General features: G+C 42.9%; 1 protein-coding gene across 4 annotated transcripts; it reads left to right on the top strand.

Moving 5' to 3' along the window:
* The first annotated feature begins 2922 nt into the window (after positions 1-2922).
* On the top strand, positions 2923-17841 carry eps8l1a (EPS8 signaling adaptor L1a). 4 transcript variants are annotated; one of them, XM_079820585.1, is made up of 17 exons: positions 2953-3037; positions 3364-3408; positions 5091-5178; positions 5305-5357; positions 5811-5862; positions 5966-6053; positions 6143-6231; positions 6358-6432; positions 6563-6711; positions 6954-7098; positions 7178-7221; positions 7302-7413; positions 14487-14624; positions 14716-14842; positions 15490-15655; positions 15735-15867; positions 17310-17622. In XM_079820585.1, the coding sequence occupies exons 5-17, from the start codon at positions 5842-5844 to the stop codon at positions 17394-17396; spliced, it is 1374 nt and encodes a 457-aa protein (XP_079676711.1). In that variant the 5' UTR covers positions 2953-3037; positions 3364-3408; positions 5091-5178; positions 5305-5357; positions 5811-5841; the 3' UTR covers positions 17397-17622. The 4 variants fall into 4 exon arrangements, with proteins under 4 accessions (XP_079676709.1, XP_079676711.1, XP_079676712.1 ...); XM_079820583.1 differs by lacking the exon at positions 5811-5862 and having other exon boundaries at positions 2923-3037; positions 5912-6053; positions 17310-17841; XM_079820586.1 differs by lacking the exon at positions 5811-5862 and having other exon boundaries at positions 2959-3037; positions 5091-5188; positions 5912-6053.
* Positions 17842-18102: the final 261 nt, after the last annotated feature.

The raw sequence follows: 18102 nt of genomic DNA, 5'->3' as shown, positions 1-18102 counted from the left end.
CTTCACCGGTTCTTTGACTAAGGTGTTATATAGAACCACTGACTAAGGTGCTATATAGCACCGCTACCATATACAGAACATGTTAAGATATGGTGCTATATAGCACCAAAAGTGGTTCCTCTATGATTACGACGAAGAACCACTTTTAGTGCCATAGCCTATAGAACCTTTTTTTTTTCTTGAGTGTATGCTTTAGTAAAGTGAAAAACTTACATACAGCACCTTTAAGTACAAATTCAATTCTAGTTTGAAGATGGTTTACTCTTTATATATTTACTTGGATATAAAACTTTCCAATAAATAAAAGGAGGTTTATACAAAACTTTCTTTGATTAGATTCTTATCATTAATGTAAAACCTAAAAAGAATGTGTGTTGTAGAACATGGTAGATGGAAGGCTGCACAATTTCCACAAGTTGAATTTATCAATTTGCTATCTATTTATTAAAACAAAAGTTGAAAATAATGTCATTTATTACTCACCCTCATGCCGTTCCACACACGTAAAAGACCTCAGTTCATCTTCGGAACACAAATCAAGGTATTTTTGTTGAAATCTGAGCTTCGGAGTGTATCGAATCAGCGAGTCGAATCATGATTCGGATCGTGTGTCAAACCACCAAACTGCTGAAATCACGTGACTTTGGCGCTCGGAACCGCTGAATCGACTCACTGATTCGTTACGCTCCAAAGCTTCATGAAGCAGTGTTTTGAAATCGGTTATCACTATATAAGTTGTTATTTCATTTTTTTTGGCGCACAAAAAAATATTCTCGTCGCTTTATAATATTGATATTGAACCACTGTACTCACATGGACGGATTTAAATATGTTTTTAGTACATTAATGGATCTTGAGAGTGTAAATTGTTTTGCTCCCTATGGAGGCCTCACTGAGCCATCGGATTTCAACAAAAATATCTTAAAGGGTTAGTTCACCCAAAAATGAAAATTCTGTCATTAATTGCGCACAAAAACTATTCTCGTCGCTTCATAAAGTTATTGTAGAACCACTGTAGTGAGATGGAGTTTGTCACGACGTCTTTAGTACATTTTATGGGTCTTGAGAGTGAACCGTGCATTGTGCCAATTTCAACTAAAATATCTTCATTTGTGTTCTGAAGATGAACGGAGGTCTTACGGGTGTCGAACGACATGAGGGTAAGCAATTAATGACAGAATTTTCATTTTTGGGTGAACTAACCCTTTAACATTGCATCATGTTTGTTGCAGTGTCCTAATAAATTCCAAGTGGTGCTCACTGCAGAGAAAAATGGCGTCCAGCTCCCCCTCTGGATGTAATGGGTGGAGTTATGTTTAGTGATAGCTGATAGGGTTGTGGGTAGAGTTAGGGTGTGGTTGGACCCCTCGCTGGTGAAGCTAGACATCAAACTCCACCCACTGGCTCTGCAGAAAGCAGCCTCATAAACTTTGTGTAGGGTATGCTCGCAGTAGGTGCGGCGATAAGCGACCTACCGCTTAGAAATTAGGTTAGCCCCTTCCCTGACCACTTTTAAGTCTCTTCTAAAAACACACTTGTTTTCCATAGCTTATAATTGGGCCTAATTTTCTTTGTCGTGCTTTATCTTGCTTTCTTTGGTTTTATTCTATATGTTCATTTAGTTTTGTTTAAATTGGGGTCCCACTTTGTTTTACTGTGTTTTAGTTGTGTTTATCGCTTATATTGTTCTTTAGTCTGATCCATTGTACAGCACTTTGGTCAGTCGTGTTTGGGCTGTTTTATAAGCGCTATATAAATAAACGGAACTTGAACTTGAACTTAATAAGCGAGTCTTTTAGAGTGAATCATTGAATAATTTACTTAACCTGTTTGCTAAACATACAGAAGCTGTTTATGAATGAAACATCTTTGTTCCGTATTAAAAGTTGTGTGTCTACAAATCTATTTTGAGAATCCGTTCACTTAAAATATTCATTCAAAACACATTCATTCACTAAGATGCAGCGTACCTTTGTGAATGAGAGGAAAAAGGAAATGCAATTACAGTAAGTGCCATGTGAAAGTTGATTTACAGTGGTAGGACGAACAGCATTTATGTTCTTCTTGGCCTGGTGGACAAGGCAATAGACAGAATTCATATCAAAATGACACAATTACTGCAAGTGAGAGGTTATGTAAGTGTGGGAAGTGTGTGAAGTTCTTCCCAACTAATGATAGTTGTTTCCTGATTATGTTGAAAGGAAATAATCAATAGATAGTTTTGCACAATTTACAATAATTGAACGACCTACATTTACAGAATTTCAGAAATATAACAAATATTTCATACCAACGAAAATGTATTTATTTGAAAAGCAAAAACAACAACACCATTACAGACACAGAGAAAAAGGGTGTCAAAATTGTACCTTTATACAACAGCTTGTCACTGGGGCAGTACCCTTAAAAAGACATCTTTGTACCTTTTTTACTCCTAAAAGGTGCATACGTACGTTACGGTACTACTATGAACCTTTTTGTGGTAAAAAAAAAAGGTACAAAGATGTCTTTTTAAGGGTTCTGCCCCAGTGACAAGCTGCTGTACCCATAAAGGTACACTGTAAAAAAAATTCAGGTCTCCAATTGAAAATTTTCTAGTGACCGATCACATCTAAATTTTTCAGTTGGCCAAATTGAATTTCTGTGAATTGATGCAATTTAATTCACAGAAATTCAATTTGGCCAACTAAAAAATTTAGATGTGATCGGTCACTAGAAAATTTTCAATTGGAGACATGATTTTTTTTTACAGTGTACAATTTTGACACCCTTTTTGTGCATTAGTAATACAAACTGTGCAACAAGTACTTTGTAGTAAGATATTATCACCCTAATTGTATTGGGTGATGACAGCAACACTGAGCGAACAGCATTTCTTAACATCTGCAAGTGACGGAGGAACAGCGGAGAAGGAGAAAAATTAAGAGAAAGGGAGGGTGAGAGGAGAATGACAGATCTAGACAAACAAGCCTAGCCTGAACACTCTGAACTGAAGCAGCAACTACGCAGTTCTTCGCCAAAGACAGCTTGTGGCACTGTGAGTATTAACTCATATTTTTTCACTTGTCTTTATGTGTAAATACATGTGTTACTTTTTACATTTTAATATTTTATAATCTAGTTCAGGCCCATCAAAGTTTCTTATAAAACTCTATCTGAAGATCTATTGCGTTCATTGCCTCTCAGAGGTATGTCAGAGGAATGCAGTCACCGGAATGTATTAACACACTTCCACCTATAGGTTTCTGTGCCCTTCATATCCTGAAACTAAGATAGAACGAGGGAGGGAGAGAGAGGAAGTCCAGGTTTTCTTCAAGTTAAACAGATCAACTAGTATTTCTTGTTCTTGCATTTCTCTATTAGGTGTAAACAGAAGATGTGACAGAAGGTGTACACGTCTAAAACACGGTAAGACTGTCTTAAACCAAACATTTCAATCTTTATAACACCATGGAATTTGAGACTTTACATTATTATTAGCAATAGGCAACTGGTCTATTGCTTTTATAGTCACATGCAGATGCTATTTGTAATGCACATTGGTAATGAATCAATGCTTTCCCCTGAAGGATTGAAAATGATTTGCCGAACTATAGCAGTGCACTGTTATCTCCTATCTAAGAGCTATATTTTGTGTCTGGTTCCTATTCTCTGGCGATACAATGACATGACAGTGTGAATGCAAACAAATCGTTGAATAGATCTCTGCAAATAATAGCACCTGTGTTAGAAATCCTGGGCATATATGCTGCCACTCCTCCTAAACAACAGAAGTGTTCAGTCAATGCAGTGATTGTGATTGTGTTGAGCTTTTAATGGAGTTTTCTAGGAATACAGTGGGAATCAGGAATCAGGCTTTTAAAACAAATTTAAAGCTTGAAAAAAAGAGATGTTTTAAACAAAGAATTACATTAAAAATGTTTTAGATTCTGCACTATTTCTAGGTCACTAATCAAACAAGTACATTTAAGATGTTCTTGCCTCCACTGAAGCAGAAGATGCTCAACAGGTCATTTCAAATCATGCTGAAGAACATGATCATTCATTTTCGCACAAACTTTACTTAACTTTTTATGTGGTCTAGTGGCTAATTTAATTTTCCAATCATCCATACATTTTTCAAACTGCTTGTCCTATGTAGGGCTGCAGGGAAGCTGAAGGAAACAAAAAATACACAAGACAAAAATATTTTTATGAGTGGCCTCAGACATTTGTATCCAGCTGTAAAAGTGATTATGAAAAACCTTTTGGAAATCATTCCTTGTAAACTCTGATATATTTATTTATATTTTTAATAACACTTTTATAGTTTTCTCAGGAAAAGATTTTTTTTTTTTTTACTTTACTACATTACTTGCAGAACTAAACATGACATTTTATCCTAAGAAGAAATATCCAGTGACTTTGTAACAGCCCACGACGCTCATTGATCACAAAGATCTGACAAACTTTTATGGCTTTTGTGCTAGTCAGAGGCCATATATGTGTATGAATGAGAAGTTAATGTGGAGTAATGTATTGGTTATGTGTGGAATGTCAACCCTCTTTATCCTAGAGTCTTAAGCAGCAAATGAGTGAAACTCTCAAGCAATCCTGCCAAGACCAGATTTACAAAAAAGCCATTCATTGTGTTTGTTTGGCAAAAAAAAGAGAAAACTTCTGAACAGGCATGTCTTAATTATAGAGAGTTGTGGTAGTCCAAGTCCTAAGGATTATTTTATTAAGCCATATATAAAGAGATTCTCTCAAGCTTCTTGGAACTTCTTCTGTGCCAGCTCAAATGAATGAAATTCTGTCTACAGCATCTAATGTTTTCTTCCCAGAAGTCCTTTACCTAATAATCATCTTTGACAATTGGACTGTGGTAACCTAATGCTGTTTAACTAAAAAATTGAAAGTTTGGTCACCAAGGAACTAGCGATATCATTTAAGTAGATTAAAAGAATAATTGTTCTCATTTAAAAAGGAACATATTGGTCCTTCTTCTCCATGGTTTTGGTGGCAAAATTGAATGACAGATACTTTAAATACTTTCTATTTATCCTCTGTATTCATTTCCTTTTATGTTTTCCATTCTTTCACTCTCTAAGATGGCTGCTCCCCCAGTTATTCCCAGGAGAATGTCAAAGTCGATCAAAGTACCTCCAAACGATACAGCTGCTAACCCCGGGCCCACAGGTATATCCACGTGTGTATATGTTTACGCTTTTATATCTGTATTTCTGTTTGATTAAAAGTGTACAGCAATATATATGTTTGACAATATATGTACATTTTATATATATATTTCATTGCTCATCTTAGTAAATGGAGGAGTGAAAACAGATACACATCTGATCCACGCGCAGAGAGAAGTTGTAAGTTTGACTGTTACATAAAACATTTCCAGTTTGAATGCAGACTACAGAAATCCATTAGTATTTTAGTTTTGTATAGCGGAGACCAGGCTAGTTTTTTTTATTTCTAAGGGTTATTTATTTATTCATTCATTCATTTAAAAAGAGTTTCTGTATAAACCCAAGTATTTTGCAATCTTTTTCACCATTATTGACCAGAAATAAAGTACAGTTCATTGAACGCCAATGTGAACCCTGTTATTTTTGGTAGATGTGGTAAGCCATCAATATGGACGCTGCTATTAAACATCCTATTATAGGTCTTTTTAGCAAAACAACAAATATAAAAAAAGAAAATTAATAAACTGTATGAAATTACAAACTGTTAAACACATGACACATGACAGCTAACCTCAATGGTGACAAGTTGCCCCAACCTGAAAAATAGGATGTTACTTTTATTTTTATTTTTAGAGGAAAGAGTAATGAAGTGCTTAAAAGCAACATGGAAAGCCACTGCATTTGTGTAAGTGGATTTATTGCTTAAAACCTTTTTCTATATCTTCCTCTGTTAGGACTTGGTAAATCATTGTTTTGCTGATGTGGAGCGTTTTATGGCCCGTCTGCAGGCAACAGCAGACGCTAAGAATGTTCTTGAGCAACAGAACGGGAAAAAGAAAAGCAAAAAGGGAAACAAGAAGAATAAAAAGCAGGATGGTGAGAGAGATGACCTCCATACTTCACAAGCCTATCCAAGACCTTCAGAAACATCATAAATCATACATATTAAACATCTATGTTTGTAGATGGCCTTCTCACACAAAAAGCGACCCCGCCATCAGAACAGGAGTTTGTGGATATTTTTCAGAAGATGAAATATTCTTTCTGTCTATTGGTAAGATGACAAATTCTTTAAAAAAATGTGTAGAGGTTTGGCTAGTGGTGCAGAAATCACAGCTTTAAGAACTTCATAAAAGTGCTATGCACTTGCCTAATGCGTATGTCTGTGTGTTTGTTGTAGGATCGCCTAAAGATGAAAATCTCAGAGCCAACCTCAGAAGAACTTTTGCACCACGTTTTCATCCCTTTGCACTTGGTAAGATAATTACACACACAGACATGAGAGACACACCTACAATTCACATACTTACTCCAAAAACTATTTGTAGTTTTTCCACAAAATAAAGGGATTTGTAATCGTATATGCTTTGTTGTATTTTCACCAGATGGTGAAGACCACAGGTGGTCCTAACTTGGCAGCAAAGGTCTCCAGCCCCGCTCTGACAAGTGGAGCGATCTCTCTACTACAGCAGAATCTAAATGCGCAAGAGAAACAACTGTGGATGTCACTCGGGTCAAACTGGACCCTGCCATTGTCAGTAACAAAACTGTGGCATTTTAATTTAAATGGAAATAATACCACTAGAACATCTACTTTGAGTTATTTACTCACCCTCATATCGTTCCCAACCTGTATGATTTTCTTTCTTCTGTGGAACATAAACAAAGACTAAATAAGTGCTAGTTGCTGTTTTCTATGATATTACATACAATGAATGGGGATGGTAATGTAGATTGGTTAAGATTGGTTGATCAAATCCAGTGTGTGTTTGTCAGCTCTCAACTCAGTGAGACTGTGCCTCCATACAAACCTATCTTTCTGGATGGTTGGCAGCCTATGGTCATAGACTCGTATGGACAACCAATCGAGGACCCCATAGAGTCCCAGCACAAACATGAAGCTCTTGTGCAGACTCAGCAGGTATGAGACCTTGCACTCCTTGATATAAGCACAACCACACTACAAATCACGTTCTTCACCTTCCTTTCTCTTTCCACAGGTACTTAATCAGGCACATCTAACTGTACACCAGGAACATGATGGGTTAGTATGGACCAGTCATCTGCGTGTGCGTTGTCTTTGTGATGGCACTTTGTCTTATTGTGTGTGTGATTATGGTGTAGGTTGGAGGAAGACTCCCTGCCTCCTAATGAAGAAAGGATGTATCGCTGCAGTTATGACTTTGTGGCACGAAACAGTAGTGAGCTCTCAGTCTTACAGGGAGATACTCTGGAGGTATCTTGCATAGTACACACCAACAATTTTTTTCAAAAGAAAGTAATGCTTTTATTAAGCAAGGATGCATTATATTGATCAAAAGTGACAGTAAAGACTATTACAAAAATATTTCCATTTCAAATAAATGCTGTTCTGTTGAACCTTCTATTCATCAAAGAACCCTGAAGAAAGAAAAAAAAACATACTACGGTTTCCACAAAATTATTAAGCAGCAATATTTTCAACATTATCATCATATCAGAATGATTTCTGAAGGATCATGTGACACTGAAGACTGGAGTAATGATGCTGAAAATTCAGCTTTACCATCACAGGAATAAATTACATTTTAAAATATTCTGAAATAGAAAAAAACAACAACTAGAAAACAGTTATTTTAAATTGAAATAATATTTTATAATATTGTTTATCACTGTCAGTAAATTCAGCCTTCGCAAGCATAAGAGACATATTTAAAAATAATAATAATTAATAAGCTACCTTTGGGTAGAAAAAGAAAAATATATATTACATATATTTTAGTATATAAAATTATTATTATATTATATAAAAAATAACATAGTTAAAGTATTTCATATATAAAAAGAAAACTTTCAAACTACATGATGGTTTTATCCATCTTACTTTTTTTAAATTCTATATATTTTATTATATTATGTAGGCTATATTATTATGTAAAATATAAATTATATAAAATATAATTTTATATCAAAAATATATCAAAATATCAATATTTATCTCTTGCCTAGTTCTTGATAAATTAGTTTTGTAATTGCTGACCAAAATTATTATTAATATTATAATTTTAAAAGAGTTCTCAGCACACATTTTACTGTAGCCTATAGATGATCTGTAAAGTGATTTTTACTAAAAATCACCACTGACTCATGTTCCCAGTTCCCATTCAGTCGGTCACTCTCGACGCCACGTCGGAGTACCGACGAATAGGAATCTCGCTCGCGAGAGCCAATCTACTTCGAGTGTAACTAAACGAGCCAATGCACATTGGCATGCAATGATTGCACCAGGTGCTCATGCCACGCCGTGCGGGTATAAATGAGACACAGGTGATTGCATCAAATCAACCTTTTGCTTCGGAGCCGAGTGGTGAATGGTTTGTCCTAAAATCACTCTCTACAAAGCGTGTGTTAACATTATAACGAGTCAAGCTCTTCGGTGGACCTCTCCTCGTTTGGTGTTGGAGTGACGGCACTGCAGCGGGGTTGATTTCTCTCTTTCTTTTTCTATTTTGAGCAAAAAAAAAAAGGCTGTTCTCACAGCTGGTTCGGTGCGCTATTAAGAGCGCTGAAAAGCCGTTTTCACGGCTGGTAAGAGATCGCCTTCTATGAGAGAGAGAGCGCGCATGTCAGGCTGCACTTTTTCCCTGTCTGTGTCGCCGCGACTATTCCCCTGTGTGCTTCAGCACCGCGGAGAGTAGTTTCCCTAAAAGAGCTACACAGATAGAGCTTGCGTCTTTTTAAAGATGACATTCTATCTGTGTGTTTCTGGATGCGGTTGTTTCCTGTCCTCACTGACGGCCACGAACACTGTTTCACATGTCTGGGCGCATGCTGAGACTGTGTTCGTGGGTGGTCATGTTTTCTAATGAGAACATGACCACGTCGGCACGCCGGTCGCGACTCATCTTTCTCCGGGAAGCTTGAGTCCCCTTTGTTGTTGGCCAGCCGCCGCTCGTGTGTAAAAGCACAGCCGCGGGTCTGCTCGACACTCTGGGAGACCGCGGAGATCAGCGAGAGTTGCCGTCGGGGAAACTCGAACGGACCTCTCGTTTCTCTGCGTGCCGTGTGCCGTTGAGTGCTAGGCTGTAGCGCGGGTTGTCACGGCAACCCAGCGCTCGCTCTGCGCTCGAGGTGCGCTGTCCCCTTGCCTATTTCTCGTTGTAGCGCCCTCCCTGGCAACAGGAGAGGTCTATTTCAGTGAAATGGCTGGGGTGATCTGAGGAGAGGAGGGCTTCTCCTTCGGGGAACCAACCCCCTAGGGCCCCTCCCCCTCTAGCGCACTGCAAGCTGTGCAGCTCTGGGTGGAATTGCTGGTCCTTCTTATGGGGGAACCTAGCATTTCATTCAGTGCTCCAGCTGAGGATCAGATGTCAATCGCTGCATCGGAGAGAGGGCTGTTGTGCTCTGGGAATGAGGATGATGCTGAGCCCACTGTAATGGTGTGTGCTTCGCTGAATCGGATTCAGAGTTAACAGCCATGCTTCCCGGGATCACTCCTGGATGTGCATGGAAAACTTGGCAGTGTGGCACTTCTTTGGATATGGAAAGCCAAAAGGGCCAAAACTGCATAAGTTTTTCCTCTCTCACTACCCTCAACGGTGGGGTGGCTGTGCGCAGACCACCCCTGCCTGCACAGGGTAGTTCTGAGTTGAGGTTGAGCTGTGCATGTTGACTAACCGTGATCAAAGTCATGGCGCAGGCCCTCGGCCAGACGATGTCCACCTCAGTGGTCCAGAAAAACCTCCTGGCTTGCCTTGCTGAGATGTGAGTGGTCGTCAAAGTACGCTTTCTCGATGCTCCCATCTCACAAGGTGGCCTTGGGCGACACTGTTGAGAACTGGGCCCAGCAGTTCTTCGCAGTCGGTAGCAGGCTGAGGCAATCAAGAGCCTCCCCCGACGTACCATCAGAGTGCCTTGTGGGCCGCCCCTCAGTCTGCTCGTCGCCAAAGGCGTCGTCCCCTGCAAAAAAAAAAAAAAACACTTGGCACAGCCTGCTCTACTGTGTCCTGCAGGGGATGACGCTACCTGTCTCTGCTGCTGTTTAAGCGGTCGGTGAAACATCACCTCTGAGACGGGTGACCGGGAGATGGGCGGGGCTGCTCTTCCCCGGAGGAGGGCCGGGTAGAAAATCTTGAGTCAAAATCCGTTCTGCCGCTGGTGTCACAACCAGTGGTACCCAAATTCTCAAAAAAAAAAAAAAAAAAAAAGAGCAGTTCTTCCCATCTCTGGGTCCCAAGGGGGTTCGGAGAGCTGTGGACGGTCAAACGCCGGACCACACTCATCCTCCTCCTTCGCCAGTGGACAGTAGTGGACGGTTCGAGGACGCAACCTAGCCTTCTCACGTACCCTCTGCTCTCTCGTGGAATCAGGTAAGTGTGCACCGCACACTCACAACCGCGCTGCGGGCCGCCTCCACGAGACAGCCGCCCCAGCCTGGTACCTGCATTCCACCTCGCTGCCCCACGGTGGGTACGCCGGTGGTCCCTATTGTCCCGCTTGCACGGACTCTGCGAGCCTGGCTAGAGCTCCCCAGTCCGTCTCGCTGGCTCATTCGGACCATCAGGCTCGGCTATGCGATTCAGTTCGCCCGGCGCCCCCCCCCAGGTTCAAGGGCGTCCGCTTCACCTCGGTGAATGCCGCAGATGCCCATGCCCTGCGTGCGGAGATCGCTGTCCTACTGGCGAAGGACGCGATAGAGCCGGTCCCTCCAGCCGATATGAAGACCGGCTTCTACAGCCCGTACTTCATTGTACCCAAGAAAACCGGTGGGTTACGACCTATCTTGGACCTGCGAGTCCTGAATCGGAGCCTCCACAAGCTACCGTTCAAGATGCTCATGCAGAAATGCATTTTCGGATGCATCCGTCCCCAAGATTGGTTTGCAGCGATCGACCTGAAGGACGCGTACTTTCATGTCTCGATTCTTTCTCGACACAGGCCGTTTCTGCGCTTTGCGTTCGAGGGTCGAACATATCAGTACAGAGTCCTGCCCTTCGGGCTGTCCCTGTCCCCCCGTGTCTTCACGAAAGTCACGGAGGGGGCCCTTGTGCCCCTGAGAGAACAGGGCGTTCGCATCCTCAACTATCTCGACGACTGGCTCATTCTAGCACAGTCAAGCCAGGGATCAGTTGTGAGAACACAGGGACCTGGTGCTCAGACACCTCAGCCAGTTGGGTCTTCGGGTCAACTGGGAAAAGAGCAAACTCGCCCCCGTGCAGAGGATTTCTTTTCTCGGTGTGGATTCGGTTGAACGGACAGCGTGCCTCCCAGAGGAGCGTGTCCAGTCGATGCTGAACTGCCTGAACACGTTTCAAGGCAGGATGGCGGTTCCACTGAAACAATTTCAGAGGCTCCTGGGGCATATGGCAGCCGCTGCGGCAGTAACACCGCTCGGCCTGCTTCATATGAGACCGCTTCAGCATTGGCTACTCGGCCGAGTCCCGAGATGGGCGTGGCAACGCGGCACTCTCCGGGTGAGCATCACACCGGCCTGCCGCCAGTCTTTCAGTCCATGGTCAGACCCCTCGTTCCTTCGGGCCGGAGTGCCCCCGGAACAGGTGTCCAGGCACGCTGTGGTTTTCACGGATGCCTCTGCCATGGGCTGGGGAGCCACGTACAACGGGCATGCAGTGTCAGGGGTTTGGACGGGCCCGCACCTGCATTGGCATATCAATTGCCTCGAGTTGCTAGCGGTGCATCTTGCTCTGGGCCGCCTCAAAGCGCGGTTACGGGGCAAAGATGTACTGGTCCGCACGGACAACACTGCGACCGTTGCGTATATCAACCGACAAGGTGGTCTGTGCTCCCGTCGCATGTCGCAACTCGCCCGCCATCTCCTCTGGAGTCAGAAGTGTCTGAGGTCGCTTCGGGCCATTCATGTCCCTGGTGTGCACAACCGTGTGGCCGACGAGCTTTCACGAGCTGCGCTCCTAGGCGAGTGGCGACTCCACCCCCCAGGTGGTTCAGCTGATTTGGAGACCGTTCGGGGTGGCACAGGTCGACCTGTTTGCCTCCCCAGAAACGTTCCACTGCCAGTGGTTCTATTCGCTGACCGAGGATACACTCGGCACGGATGCCCTTGCGCACAGCTGGCCCCAGGGGCTGCGCAAATGCGTTTTCCCCAGTGAGCCTACTTGCACAGACACTGTGCAAGGTCAGGGAGGACGAGGAGCAGGTCCTGCTGGTGGCGCTGTACTGGCCCAACCGGACCTGGTTCCCAGAACTTATGCTCCTCGCGACAGTCCCTCCTTGGCCGATTCCTCTGAGGAAGGACCTTCTGACTCAGAGACGGGGCACCCTTTGGCACCCGCGTTCAGACCTCCTTCATGTCTGGCCCCTGGACGGGACGTGGAGGTTCTAGGTGACTTACCCCAAGAGGTAGTTAACACCATCACTTCGGCACGAGCACCGTCTACAAGACAGGCTTACGCCTTGAAGTGGGACCTGTTCGTCGAGTGGTGTTCTTCTCGCCGAGAAGACCCCTGAAGATGTTCGATCGCGTCTGTGCTTTCCTTCCTGCAACAGGGGTTGGAGCGTAGGCTGTCGCCCTCCACCCTCAAGGTTTATGTTGCTGCAATATCTGACTATCACGACCATGTAGAAGGTAAGACGGTTGGGAAGCACGACCCGGTCGTCAGGTTCCTTAGGGGGGCGAGACGGTAAAATCCTCCTCGCCCTCCCTCCATACCCTCTTGGGTTCTTGCTCTGGTGCTAACAGAGCACTTCAAGAATGCCCCATTTGAGCCTTTGCAGTCAGCAGAGCTAAAGATTCTGTCTATGAAAACTTTGCTGTTGGCTGCATTGGCCTCCATCAAGAGGGTAGGGGACCTGCAGGCATTTTCGGTCGACGAATCGTGCCTAGAGTTCGGGCCGGGTGATACCCACGTGGTGTTGAGACCCCGGCCTGGCTATGTGCCCAAGGTTCCTACCACTCCCTTCAGGGACCAGGTGGTGAACCTGCAAGTGCTGCCCCCGGAGGAGGCAGACCCAGCCCTAGCTTTGCGCTGTCCCGTCCGCGCTCTGCGGGTTTACGTGGATAGAACTCAAAGCTTCAGAACCTCAGATCAGCTCTTTGTCTGTCACGGAGGCCAGCAGAAGGGAAAGGCTGTCTCCAAGCAGAGGATGGCCCACTGGATAGTGGATGCCATCACCTTGGCTTACCAAGCACAAGGTGTGCCCTGTCCGCTCAGGGTGCGAGCACACTCTACTAGAAGTGTTGTATCCTCCTGGGCGCTGGCATGTGGCGCCTCGCTGTCAGACATCTGTAGAGCTGCGGGCTGGGCGACACCCAACACGTTCGCTAGATTCTATAGCCTACGTGTAGAGCCGGTCTCCTCCTGTGTTCTCACCTCAAACGGGTAGAAGCACTGAGAGGCCCCGTCTCTTGTCGGCTTGCTGCGCTACGGCGCTTATATTCTCCAGAAGCAAACTCTGTGAGTCCTCCACCGCCCTCGGTGCCGGACGTGGCGGAACGTCTGGCATCAGGCCCCTTGCCGCTGAATCCTTGAGAACCGGTATTGGGCTCGGGTTATATGAGTGACCCTACGGGGATCCCATATATCTTTCCACGGTCGCTCCTACGGGAAGCCCGTGTCTTTCCCTTGGGAGAGCCTTCCCGTCAATGGGACTGAGCCCCCTCTCTCCGTTGCGGGCTACGGCTCAGCATTGTACTCCACATAACTCCTTCGGGGTACGATGTGGGCTCCGCAGCGTCCCCTTCACTAGGGCACGCTTCCCAGTGTTATCCAATAAATCACTGAGCGGGTCTTGCGGAACGGCAGTGATGGACTTCCCGGTGTGAGCCCCGTCTCATCAGGTAAGAGAGCTCAGGTGGCTCACACAGGGCACTGGAAGGGGGCAGCGGCCATGGCGCTTTGGTAGGGATTCCTATTCGTCGGTACTCCGACGTGGCGTCGAGAGTGACCGACTGAATGGGAACGTCTCGGTTACGTATGTAACCCTCGTTCCCTGAAGGAGGGAACGGAGACGCCACGTCCCGTCGCCATGTCCTCTGTACCCTGCTGGGGTGCCTGTCTACCTACTCGGCTCCTCAGCAAAAGGCTGATTTGATGCAATCACCTGTGTCTCATTTATACCCGCACGGCGTGGCATGAGCACCTGGTGCAATCATTGCATGCCAATGTGCATTGGCTCGTTTAGTTACACTCGAAGTAGATTGGCTCTCGCGAGCGAGATTCCTATTCGTCGGTACTCCGACGTGGCGTCTCCGTTCCCTCCTTCAGGGAACGAGGGTTACATACGTAACCGAGACGTTCACTCCATTTCCCCTCATTTTCAGTCACTTTGTCTCTCTTATCCTCTCTGTTTAAGGTGTTAGAGTCATCAAAGCGATGGTGGAAATGTAAGAATGATTACGGTCAGATTGGTTTTGTTCCACACAATATCCTTGAGCCGATCAATCATGCAGAAGTTGACTCTTCCAACGTAGTAATGCGCAACCAGTCCATGGTAAAGGAATCATATGCGCACACATGCAATCAGCAACACATAACACACTTGCATGCTCAGTCACAAACTAATTCTTATCATATTTTTATAGAAAGCTCCCATCTCTCCCCCGAGAGCAATCTCTTTTTATGCTGCACCCAATTCCTCAGGCGAAAAAGCAGTCCGCCCTGATCCACGCCCCAACAGTATGCCGCCAATTGGAGACGATGGAGAGAGAGGTAATGCCTCTTGCTATACAGTACTTGTAAATTAGTCACTTCTGACCAGTCACTACAGTCTAACGAATGCCTCTTTCTCAAAGTATGATAGAAATGTTAAGTACTTTGTGGTTATAGAGGATGGTCAAGTCATTATCTTTTTATTCGTAAACCTCTGACAGATTTTTCTCCAGAATTAGTACACGACTCTCAGGAATACTCGATTCTGATAGGTCAATCGTGACATTCTGCAATCAAATGTGTTTATAATGACCATTTCCTAGTTTCATATAGCATTTGGGGGTTTCCTTTTTCCTCACATAATTAAATAATTATCAAATTCAAATCAATGTTGATTATATGAATTGTTATATTGTAATCATTTATTTGGTTAGTTGTTTAATAAGCTGGATAATGTCATCTGGTTAGTATCACAAAATAGACCTCCTTCAGAATGATGATGTTATTTTAGTATTATTTATATACTATTATAGTTTTTGATGATACAAGATTTCTCCTGATGACCCTTTCTGGGATTTTTTTATAATGACCGACTGACTTTACATTGTCCCTTACATTACATTCATGAGAGAATATCATACATTTCCAAATATCACAAATGTATATTCTATTTTATTCCTGACTCTAATATGTATATGTGTTAACAGCACTATTGATGAATGATGAGCTCTTGCAGCGACTGGCCAATGGTAGAGCAGCATCAGTACGCCCAGTGGTAATCAATAAAGCGAATGACACAACGGCACCGCTGGACTATCACTCTCCCCCAGCTGAGGTTATGGAGTGGCTCAAGGCCAAAGGCTTCAAAGATTCGTGAGTAAAATACACACATCTGGACATGATGATCTAGAGCTGAAATTTGCTCATGTTGTGTTCTGTATCTCTGTCTCAGCACTGTACAGAGTCTGGGTGTCCTGACGGGAGCTCAGCTCTTCTCTCTGAATAAGGAAGAGCTGCGTGCCGTTTGTCCAGAAGAGGGCATCAGAGTCTACAGCCAGATCATGGTGCAGAAAGCACTGCTGGAGGTACATTACTCACTCCCAGAAGTATTCTCACAGAATACCTCTCGTGGCTTCAAATGTTTCCCTTAAAAAAAATAACACCCCCTCTATCTTGCAACAACTTCTTTTTTCTGACGATGTGTAGTTCACTGGTGCAAGAGTGAGACAAACTGTCACTCACATGAGATTACAGCAATAGCAAACCACAACAATCCAATTATTTCCAGATGGACAAAATTAAGTCCCACTCTACATTCCTGGGGAAAAAAAGATGGGCCAACCCCAAAATGGCTAAACACTAAGCTTTTAATTGTCTTAACCACAAATTAATGGTCAGGAAATTAGCTAAACTTAAGCAAATGCACTACTTGAAAAGCCATTGCTGTCTCAGAAAAAAATCAAAGACAGAATGAAGTTTTTGGAAGAATATGGGAAGTTGTGTGTGGAGTGATGAATCACAATAAAACCCGTTGCACTGTGATGCTCCAGAGTGATGTCTTCTAAAAGCAGGTGAGAAATATAATAATAAATGCATCTCTAGCACAGTGAAGCATGGAGGAAGAGACTGTGTCATTGTGTGGGAGTCTTTTTAGCTGCTGGTATGTGTGAGCTACCTCACTGTGAAAAGTCAATTAATGCGAGAATATTGCAGAATGGCTTGCTTCACACTAATGAAAAGTTGTGATCTAAAGAGGAATGATCAAATTGCAAAGACGACCAAGAAGTGGCTTGAGAACACATCCATTAGGCTCATGTTTTGGCCTGGCCAGAGTCCAGATTTTAACCCTATAGTGAATATTTGGTCTCACATTAAACTCATATTAACTGGGAGACATTTTTTCAACTACTCATGAACTACTTGAATCCATACATTGAGTGGAACAACACTGACTCTTTCTGTAAAAAGCTGTCTGCAAGTTTACCCACACAACTTAAACATGTAAAGAAAACAAAGGGGAAGGCTATTCCGTGCTACGTTACTTTATCTACAATCATTTCCTGACCAGTGATTTGTGATTAAAAGTTGAATCTTAATTAAAATTAAGACCATTAAAAGACCACTAAATATGTTGCCATTTTTGGCTTGGCCCATTCTTTTTGCCAGATAGTATACATATCTTGTTTCATACGTCCAGGGGCTGAAGCCCACCTAAAAAGGGCTTAGTGACACCCATATATAAGTCACAATAGAGAAGAAAAGACTATCACAACTTCCATTTCCTGCTGACTTTAAACAAAGAAACATTAAACAAAGTAAACTAATATTTAATTTCAATTAAATATTTAACTAGGTAATTCAAGCAAAAGCTAAATGAAGTGAAATAGCATTTTCGCTAACAGTAAAAGTATAAAAGAAGTTCTGTAAATGTTTAAGGTGACTGGAAATAAACAAAATAGACCAAAAGAGAGGGAAATGATAAGGATTGAAAGATGATTATCTTCATATCTGTATCACTCTTTTTCAGGATGTGCGGAAGGCCACTGAGTTGGAGGCTATAATGAAGAAACAGAAGATGAAAGTTGATCTGAAAGCAGAGGGTGGAGAATTTTAATGGATATCACTTTCACTCACATTCAGACGAGCATTTATGCTAATGCTTTAACAGACAGGCGTGGCATGAATCAAGATCTTTTTAACCATAATGATCTCTGTTGTTTTTATGTCATTGATAATATATATTTCATCATTACCGCTTAACACAACATATATAAATTCAACCATGTATATTCCTTTAAGTATTGTATTTTAGTGATAAATAAAATTAATGAAAAACATTTTGAAAGTATTACATTTTTTATTAATCATATTCATTTTGCAAACAATGTGCAGTATACAGAGCACACTGCACTGTTATTGTATCCCAGAATGCAATGTACTCAACTTGACCTTTCCATCGCTAGATTAATGAATTGAAAGTTGTATAAGTTCAGGGTATTTTAAGGAAAATTTTTAAACAAAATAAAATAAAAGTAGCAGGTAGCAGGATGTCACTCACTGAATTAAAGGTGCTGTGTGTAAGTTTTTCACTTTACTAAAGCATAAAAATACCATAATATGATTTCAGATATGTAGGAAACATGATAAATTCACCTACTTGTTTCTCAGAAAAACAATGCTACAGCCAGTTATTCTACTTTGAAATGCAGTGTCAGAATGTCTGTTTTTGATTTGGTCTGTGCGAAACCGCACGCTGCCTGCTGTTTACCCAATAGTATTTCAACACCAGGTTGCCAGTTGGCGGAAAACTATTGCTGCCA

This window comes from Gobio gobio (assembly GCF_949357685.1).
Source record: "Gobio gobio genome assembly, chromosome: 1".
Classification (NCBI taxonomy): Eukaryota; Metazoa; Chordata; class Actinopteri; order Cypriniformes; family Gobionidae; genus Gobio; species Gobio gobio.
Note: the sequence above shows the minus strand (reverse complement) of the source record. Positions and strands in the feature narration are given on the sequence as shown.

What these genes read in the sequence shown, in the direction of transcription:
- eps8l1a (XM_079820583.1), top strand. Translation starts at nt 5,091, where the DNA reads ATGGCTGCTCCCCCAGTTATTCCCAGGAGAATGTCAAAGTCGATCAAA. An exon ending in TCCACGCGCAGAGAGAAGTT is followed by an intron (nt 5,358 to 5,911) that starts GTAAGTTTGACT and finishes TTCCTCTGTTAG; the next exon opens with GACTTGGTAAATCATTGTTT. An exon ending in TACAGGGAGATACTCTGGAG is followed by an intron (nt 7,414 to 14,486) that starts GTATCTTGCATA and finishes TCTCTGTTTAAG; the next exon opens with GTGTTAGAGTCATCAAAGCG.